Genomic DNA, 9,550 nt, shown 5'->3' with positions numbered 1-9,550 from the left:
CCTGTGCTTCATATGCTACCCGTATACGATCCTGCTGTTGCTTCTTCCCGGAAAAGACCCAGAGCGGTTCTTAACCGGGAATATTCAGCTCTTCCATTTAAACGGGCTAGATATGAGCACACTGACAGCCACGTGAATAACTACCTCTCGTTCCTTAACCCCCCCCCCCGCCTCTAAAGTTCTTTAATGCACACGGCATTAACTCGAGGAACCTCCTCTAACGTTTCTTTAATAAGAAACATCACAGTCAAATAGGACTGATTTAAAATATTTTTACTTATCAATTGAATTAAACTGTAATAGATTTTTAAATTACAGCTTCTTTCTTCCTTTAAAAAGGACCTTTCTTAGGCGCTTAACAGCGTCCTTTTTGGCCTTTAAATACCGCATAGAATAGCGGTCTAAAACGGAACTTCTCCCTCCCAGCTGATCACTGGCCGAACTACTTTTTCGACCCGTAAACAGGTTTCCCCCCTCCCTACACCCCTGAAGAATGCGCATCGGAAAATCTCCCCTGCGTGTTCTTCACACCTCGGCTCAGGCAAACTCGATGAGTTTTCGCAAAGTAGGTTCCCGCGTTACAACGCTATCCCGGGATAGGAGGTGTGCGATTTTCGAATCTTTGATCGTCGAGCAGTTGGATAGAAAAATTCGAGCACTATGAGTTCGTAACAAGAACCGATGATATGAGTCCTGAAGAAACACCAGTAGCTGATATGCCTTAGACGGAGGTAAGTGTGCAATGGTGTAGTAAAAAAGAAATTGCCTATCGCTAGTCTGAATAAGAGTCCGTGTGACCACTCATCATAGTTCAAATAAGTAAACATAAATACATAACATTCCATAGGTAATTAAATAGTACATAATAAGGAAAAATACATAAGACATAAAGTGGGAAATACGTACACTATATACAGAAATTAAGTCAGACAGTAAGTCAGTTCAAATCAAATCAAATCAAAAGAAATCAAATCAAAACAAAACAAAGCTCGAGTAAGGGAGAGTGTTTACATAAGTAGGTTATAAAAAATTGAATTAATTTAGATATCTTAGTATCGCAAGCGGCCGCTTGCTATTAATATCAAGTGAGTAATCATAGTGAGGCACAGTTATTGAACTATTGTTAACATTACGAATATTTTGGAAAAATTTTTCTGCAAGGAGTGCAAAATAATTTGAAATAGTTGGTATTTCCAACTCCTCATGAATGGCCGTATTTCTGATAAACCAACGGCTTCTGGATAGTTGTCGAAGAGTAACATTCTGCAAGACTTGCAGTTTATTAATATTGGTATGGCTGGTATATCCAGGGCAGGCATAAGAAAGTATGGGACGCAAAAGGGTTTTGTAAATGAGCAGCTTATTATCAATAGAGAGAACGGAGTTCCGGCTAATTAATTGATATACCTGAAAACAGACTCTCAAGATGGAAACGAACTACCAGATTTGTCCAGTTGATATGGAATCGTTGGTATAGGGACTATTTAAACACAGTACAACAGCGTTCAAAATGGAAGGTAGAACAAACGAATATTAAAATAGGTATGCTAGTACTAGTTAAGAAGGATGAGCTTCCTGTCTGTAGATGGGTGTTGGGCGCATTACAAGACTTTTTCCTGGAGTTGACGGTAAGGTTAGAGTAGTAGAAATACAGACAGCAAAGGGCATCATTAAGCGTGGAATTACAAAAATTGCAATTTTACCCCAAGAAGAAGCTTTCTAAGTTAGTTAAGTGTTAGCTTATTATTATAAAACTTGTAATGTAACTTGTATTGTGTATAAAAATTTTGTATTGAAAATTGAATATTATTATATTGAATTAAAAGATGTTATTCGTATTGCTTTATTGTATAAGGTAGTAACTGTACAATTTTGTAGGTTATTATGAGTACTATCGCACGAAATTATTGAAGTAACCCTTCAATGCCGGGGGGGTATGTTAAGTCATTAGGACTATTTAACTGCAAGATTACGTCATTTTTTCTCTTCTTGGCGTCTTGCATGGCGTAGATGTTCATTACAGCAACCCTGTAAACGCTTACTCAGTTTTTTTTTTTTTTATTGCTGTTGTTGTTAGTAGTAAGTCATTGCTTGAAAGATGGCACGCATTTGATTAAAGTTGTCGAATAAAATATTTAGTACAGTCCACTTCTAGTTAATTTTGAAATTGTTATATAACAACGCACGAACAAGGGTAAAAGCTTATGATTGTCCCAAGATTTCAGGATTCACAATGGGAAATTAAAAATAAGAAGAGTGTTAAAAAATGTTAAAATCAACTCAATATACTACCAAGAGAAAGTTTTATATCCAATATTTACAAATTCCATTTCTTTATCGTAAGGACTTTCAAAGAATGAAACTTCATCAAGACAAAGCAACAAATCACATTTTGAAAAGTACCACTGCAGTCCTTGAAAAAAGATACCTTTTTTCATTATATTCCTGCACTGTCACCTGAAGTGTCACCTGTAGACTATTGTTCCTTTGGTTTCTTGAGAAGAGCTCTTGCTAAGTGCAAACTCACTACAATTGATGAACTTTGGGAAATAGCGGAAGAGGAATGAACATCAATACTCCTGGAAATTTTATGAAAAGCCTAATAGAAAACACAAGAAAACGGCCTCGAATCGAACATTAATTAAATGGTCCCGAATTGAAAAGAGAATTCTTCAGTCTACTTAAAAATGAAACAAAGTGTAAAATTTATGAACTGATATTGAACGAGTAAACATTAATGACTACCCAAATATGGTATGCCAGTATATAAAACAATGTTTCAGAATAAAATATGATTTGGTTGCTCAAGTTTTTATGTTATTCTGAGATTGCTGTGGATATAAAATTAATCGATTTCATTCATATCGCTTTCATTTGGATTATGGTTTGGTTATGGAAGTATACGTTAAAAATATTTTCTTGACCTATGTTGAAAAATATTGTTAATTTTTTAATACAGGCATCTATCTGTGTTATATTGTTATGAATTTTGTACTTAGATAGGTAATTTTAGTAGAATTATAAGTAAAATTATTGTATTTTTTGTGTAATGTAGCATAAGACATAGTTTAAGAGAAAGCTATGCAGGAAAAGAAAGAATACAGGGGAAAATGCATTTAACTTTGAGTAAATGGGTATTTTGGTAATTTGGCGAGATACCGCCAAGCTAATAACGGTTCTGGCGACTTATTTTGCAGAAAACTCGCTGAATTTGGCGACATTTTGTTTTGGTCTCTGTATTACCTTAATGTGCATTGAAACTCAATAACTGTAATTGACCACTATGTTAGCTGCAACCATAATTCCACCCTCCTATTGCTTTTCAGTAATTTTGAGAAGCAGAAAGTACTAGAAATATCTAGGTTGAAGGGTTGAAAAATATTTAAGGCCGAAGAGAGAACATTTGCTCTCAGTTGCTTAGTTATTGTTATTGCGAGTTATATATTGTGAGATATCAGAGTTCTTTAGATGTCTTTGCATTGGGTTGTGTTTTAACGTTTTTAGTAGTTTGAAGCGTAACTGCTGATTGCAGTAATTGATGCTGTGACACCTGTATGAGTATTTCTGTTTCGAGAGTTCTAAAATATTTCTTTTAATGGCTTGTGCATTCAATCTATTACGAACCCATACGCACGCAAAGCATTAAACAAAAATAAAATTTTCAGAGGTTGTTGTCAGTTTCCATATAGTGAATATTTCACTAATTCTTCAATAGTGATCATGTATTATGTAATCAGATGTAACTACAACCAATATATAAACCATTTTTGTCTAATGAAATAAAAATATCTTGTGCAGGAAAATCAAAAGCTAAAACTGTATCACATTTAAAACAGTATTTTCATACTTTTATACACGAAAACAAGAGGTAATCTCTAAAATAAAGCCGAATACATCCAAATGTCTATGCACCTTGAGTATTACAAAAATTTAGAGACAGATACAGGAGATCAAAATAAGTAGATTTTGTAATGGAATGTCGAATGTCTGTGGTGAAATGGCGCATTGTGATGGTGCAGAGCACTGATAAAACGGGAGATTAAAGTGTTCTGCTGGTTTAAGTTGTCATTCTCCATCTGGAGTTATGCACGCACCTGGAATATTTTTCTATGGAGCCACGGACGGAAATGAAGCAGCTGCTCAAAGGAGGCACTGAGGAATCATTCTCTGTGATTCCTCTAAGTGCCTTCTCTGTTTTATCTGCATTCCTGCAGATAAAACTGTTTATACAGTGATGCATACTGCATTCTTACAGAGAATGATGATTTACACCACCAGTATGCTTTTATTTACTGCTCAGCTGCATCGCAATGAGCATCTCAAACAGCCATTTCAGAGCACGCATTCCATTACATAAACTTCTTATTTCAGTCTTTTCTACCTGCCTCTACTTTTTTGCAGCTATTTCTGAGTTCTCCTGTATGTGAGTTAATGTATAAATATGATACTTTTGTAGATTTTTATGAGTTGAAGAAGTTGGTTGAAAGAAATTACATACTAAACAATACATATTTTTTTTTTTCTTCTATAATTTACAAATGTATTCCCCACACATGCAATAACTTATCGTAAAATGAGCAAGAAGCTATTAAATTCCTTATATTTGTACTCTTCAATTTCGTTGCTATTTTCAGTTCCTCTTCTGTTATAGCAGACATCTCAGATATATAACACCAGTCCACACCATATGCAAGAGAACTGTGTTTAGAATAAGAGGTTACTATTTGAAGTTCATCATCTACAGAGAGAAGAAAAACTGTTTTAATACTACTTATATTTTACTATTTACTATTCATCATATATTACTGAAAATTTTGCATGTAAAAGAGAAAATATTAAAGCAGCTATAGAATAATCAGTTAAAAAAGAGCAAAACATCTTCTGCTAAAAGTCTGTCTTATTCCAATAGATTCCTTAAACCCACTGAGAACTGAAATGATAATTCAAACTTTTACAATAGAACATTTTAACTAGCATTGTAATTCTATTGCATGGAAAAAGGACAACGAAATTTGCGAGGTAAGCACAGCCGCGCATAGATATTTTTACCTGAGGCAAAGAGATAAATATGCGCCCCTAATACAGTCAAATTAACTACATTTTTATACTATCATATTCATCAAAAGTAATTATTTTAATTAATTCAATAATTTTATTTTGAATCGTAGCCTATTATATTCAGAAATATGATAAAAGTCATAATTTAAAGCTTTTAAATTGGCGGTGCCCAACCTTGTGCACGGCGATCGTTTTGCACGTGCTCGCTAGGTACTATGAACATTGCATTGCTCATTAGGTACTATGAACAAAAAATATTTTAAAAATAACCATTCATTTATATTTCTTAATTGTTAAAATATGATAAGCATTTATAGTCATCAGAGATATCTTGCAAGACGTTATAAAATAATTGATTGCTGACTGATGAACTTGATAGCGAACATGAAACCTTATTGCTTCATTCCGATGTGTAGATGGCTCAGCAGGGGAAAAGTACTTCAACGATTTGTAGAACTTCTTTCGCCAATAAAGCAGTTTTTGGAGCCCGGAAATGAAAGTTTTAAAGAATTGAACGATAATAACATCCGATCTGTATTTTCTCACAAATATAACAGCTAAACTGAACGAAGATCTCCAGGGGAAAGAAAAAAACCCTTTTTCAATTGACTGGGGCTGTAACTGCTTTTCAGACAAAGTTAAATTTGTGAATAAATCAGATGAAAGAAAAAATTTCACCCATTTTCAGAATTTATCAAGGCATATTAATAACCACAAGGCAATTGAAACGGAGAAATACTCGGAAAACCTAAATGTACTGAAAAATAATTTTGAACTCCGCTTCTCTGATTTCCATAAAGTTCAACTAATATTATTATTCATTTCAAACCCATTTGCCGAAATGAATGTTTAAGATGTTTCACATAAGAATGGAAATATATTTAACAAAAATGCTGATGTTTTGGAAATGTGCTCGCGATAGGCCAAAAGTTGGGCACCACTGCTTTAAATGATATAAACAGTAATGCAATTAATGTAAAAAATACTGCACTAATTTTGATTTTTTATAATTTAATTTTTCTTGCCTCTAATGATGCAAAATCGTTAATCATTTTTTTTTTTTTTTCAATTTCAAACTATTTGATTACTTAATTTATGTTTTATAGAGATAAGGTTTTTCTTGACATTTAAGATTTTACAATAATTTACATTCGTAAATATGTTTAAGCTTCTATCACCACAAGCAAGAGTAATTTGGCAAAGCTAAGATAAATTTCAACGCAGCTTCCGAATTCCGATAGATTAAACTAAACTGTATGAGTGAATTATTTCTAAAAGATTTAAAATTGAAGCAGCTTATCGCCCAGAAACTACTGGTTACTAACGTAAGATATTTCTGATGAAATTTTTGAAGCATTTATATCATTTGGATGTTTAAGTGTTGCTAAGCTAAAAAGCTGTTTTTTTTTTTTTTTTTCTTTTTCCTTTTTTTTTTCTTTAAATTACCTAAATCTAATACTATTTTTTCGATAGTTAAAAAATGAAAAATCAAAAGAAATATCGTTTGATTTTTCCTATCTCCAAATGTGTGAAAATAAAACAGTTGTCAGTTCTCTTACTTCTACAATGAAAAACTATTTTCTGAAAAGTCTCTTATTAATCAATTCTTGACTGTCTGATATATTAACGCTTCTTTTTCGTTTCTGAGCAAGTTCTATTGATATCAATCTGATTTCATAATTCCTATTATCTCCTGTCAATAAAATGATTATTTCTTTATTATGACTGCTTCTTTGTTTAATTCAATACAGCAAAATAAAGGAAGGCTATCTGGTTAAGGAAAGAATGCGATTACAGAAAACTTTCTACTGGACCGTATTTACGTTACGCATTCGGAAAATTACAAAAGCCCATTCAATGGTATTCGAATCCAGGATTAAAACTGCAGCTCTGTGTGCAGGTGCAATTACAGTTTTTGACTGCAAAACTTATTGTATCTTTCATTTTTCTTGAATTATTAAATTCAATGCAAATAACATACATAAAAGTTATTAATTAATTTGCATCAAAATGCTTTTTTTTTTTTTCCCCAGCTTATTGCAATGATTTGAACATTCGTATCAATGTAAGCGAAAGTAACTAACGAAAATCATATAAACTACGAACGCTTATTTTCTAATAATTACTTAGCTTTTCGGTTTGGATAGGTTAACTAAGGAAAAAAGTGGTTGCGTAATGAACTTTCCAAAGGAAATGGTTCATACTCATGCCACCCTCCCCCGGAAAAAAAAAAAAGAAAAAGAAAGAAAACACTCATGTAGTTGCCCATCTAAAAGGTCCGCCAAATGGGCTATTACATGAGTGTTACATACTGGATCAAACTGCTAGTGCTCACATCCTGTCGGTCGCTAATGGACAAATAAGTGTTTCATTTAAATTGTTTGCTAAGAACTTAATTTATTACCGAACATAACCAATTCTTTTTGTAACTTAATATAAGTTCCTTTAGAATTAGCCAGTATAGTTTGCCTCACTTCCTCCACAAAAAACCTTTTTTTATTCCTAAATAATTAACATTTTTATCTCATTATAAACATTAGAATAACTCAGAAAAGAAAATCTCTGGTCTCTTCATATTATAATAAGAAAAGGTGTGAATTCGCTGAAAATTTAAAGGTTGAAATAATTTTTTGCATTTATCTTCATTTAATAAATAAATTTAAACTTCCAGAAGTTTACTTTTTTCAACATCGGAGAGAGCGGAATAAAATCATTTAAATGAAGTTTATTTTAATGTAATTCTGAATTCTGATTTTATTTATTTTTTACAAAATCTTTAGATTATTTTGACCATTTCATGTGATAAAAGTAAATATGTGATTATTCACTGTTTTTTTTTTTTTTTTTTTTTTAAATCACTTGAATAATTTGATTGATAACTTGTTATTGAAACTTAAAAGAATAAAAAAAAAAAAAAAGGCTTTATAAAATAAGCTTTTATTTAAAGCTCATAAAATCATTAATAAACTAACTAAAAGGCAAAAAATAATTTAGCAATAATTTGATGGGAACAAGAGATTAATCATTTTCTTTGCAAAATTCTTCTACGTTTTGTTTTATATCACAAATAATAAAAGCGTAGGAGCCTAAATAACGAAATCGAATAAACGAATCAGATAGTCAAGAGCCATTGTCTTTTATAAATTTATGAAGAGTGTCCCATGTATTCATAGTCGTGATTGTAGATAACTTTTATAAAAGGAAATTATTAATTTCTTGTTCCATTTGAAACTACATGATTAATTGTTTTTCTTCCTTTAGAGAATTAATTATTTTATGAATTTAAAATGAAAGCTTATACATAATTTTTCTTTTACTTTATTTTATTTTTAGGTATATGAACAAGAATTAGCTCAAGCATATCTATAAAATATTTTCATGATCGAATACAAAATTTTTAAGTCTGGCTTAAGTATACTCATGATAACTATACTCGTCATTTTATTCCTTCGAAAAAATAAAAGATCAGGCAGGCAAACATTTTTCTCTAAAAGTTTATGTAAAGAAATACTGTTTCAAAAACACAGTATTTTGCCTAAAAATACTAGTGCAACTATTTTTAATATTCATAAATTTTTCATCTTCATTAACATTTTCATATGCAAAGTGAGCAAGTTTATAAAAGGTGCTTCATGATTTTATTATTCGTGTTATAAACTCATAAGTGAATTTAGTAAAGAAAATTACTTAAGCTGTTTCTTCCATTAAACTATGTGATAAATTATTTTTCTTCCTTAAGTTCATTAATTATTTTATAAGTTTAAAATAAAAGCTTATATTATTTTTTTTATAGATTTTAGTTCAATTTCTGGAAGCCATTTGAATGAACCTTTGAAATGCCTTTTATGTGTTGAAGAACCGTGATTGCAGTAAAGTAATAAAATAAATTAATTCATATTTAAATAATTTTGCTGCTTATTATGTTCACACTAGACCTGTCAGTATGTGAAATGAGAGGTGTCCTTTTGACAGAGAAGACGACTACGAAAAGAATGACTAATGGAAGTCAGAAGGCCTTCCAGCAGCCGAGCGGTAAAGTCCCTGAACACTTGTAGTTCGTTCCGATTTTAAGACGAGCCAGTTTCCTTTAGAAAGTCCTCCATGAAGGCATCCACCCCTCCATGTAGTGCCTTAGGGAAAACACGTAAATAATTTTACATATATTTCCAATATATAATCATATAAATTATATCAATATATGTGTGTGCATCCATATATATATATATATGTTTGAGTGTGTGATATATATATATATTTCTCCTTTTGGTTCATTTTTCAGGATGTCAGATATCTAGCAAATCTAGAAAGCTTTTTCTCTTAATTTTTCGCATCTTAAGTTTCAGTTTTTTAAATAATTGAGATGAGTGTATTCATATTTAATATTTCTGCAGAACTTGATTTATCACCTAATAATGCATTTATTTAATTTTGGATAAAGTGGGATGTCAATTCCAGCAGTATACAATTTTTAATAATAGAATAATTTGTTTAA

The 9,550-nt window shown here is 31.4% G+C and overlaps 2 protein-coding genes across 7 annotated transcripts in view; one reads left to right on the top strand and one right to left on the bottom strand.

Moving 5' to 3' along the window:
* The first annotated feature begins 504 nt into the window (after positions 1 to 504).
* Positions 505 to 9,550, top strand: part of PGS1 (Phosphatidylglycerophosphate synthase 1) — a 134,149-nt gene continuing 125,103 nt past the window's right edge. For 2 of the 5 annotated variants that reach the window (XM_085821490.1, XM_085821485.1), the window contains exon 1: positions 506 to 731. The gene's annotated coding sequence lies outside the window, so the exon portion shown is untranslated. Of the gene's footprint in view, positions 732 to 8,851; positions 8,933 to 8,991; positions 9,203 to 9,550 lie in introns of all 5 variants that reach the window. The other 3 variants (XM_085821486.1, XM_085821487.1, XM_085821494.1) reach the window with 3 other exon arrangements.
* The window catches only part of LOC118205207 (diphthine methyltransferase), a 55,525-nt gene continuing 50,456 nt past the window's right edge, over positions 4,482 to 9,550 (bottom strand). The window contains exon 8 of one of the 2 annotated variants that reach the window (XM_085821497.1): positions 4,482 to 4,738. In XM_085821497.1, coding sequence (XP_085677623.1) covers positions 4,533 to 4,738 — 206 coding nt within the window. In that variant the 3' untranslated portion in view covers positions 4,482 to 4,532. The remainder of the gene's footprint in view (positions 4,739 to 9,550) is intronic. The other variant, XM_085821496.1, reaches the window with a different exon arrangement.

This window comes from Stegodyphus dumicola, chromosome 8, assembly GCF_044657685.1.
Source record: "Stegodyphus dumicola isolate Sdum_Otavi_A_Nest chromosome 8, ASM4465768v1".
NCBI classification, from domain to species: domain Eukaryota; kingdom Metazoa; phylum Arthropoda; class Arachnida; order Araneae; family Eresidae; genus Stegodyphus; species Stegodyphus dumicola.
The sequence above is the reverse complement of the archived record's forward strand: the minus strand, read 5'-3'. Positions and strand labels throughout refer to the sequence as shown.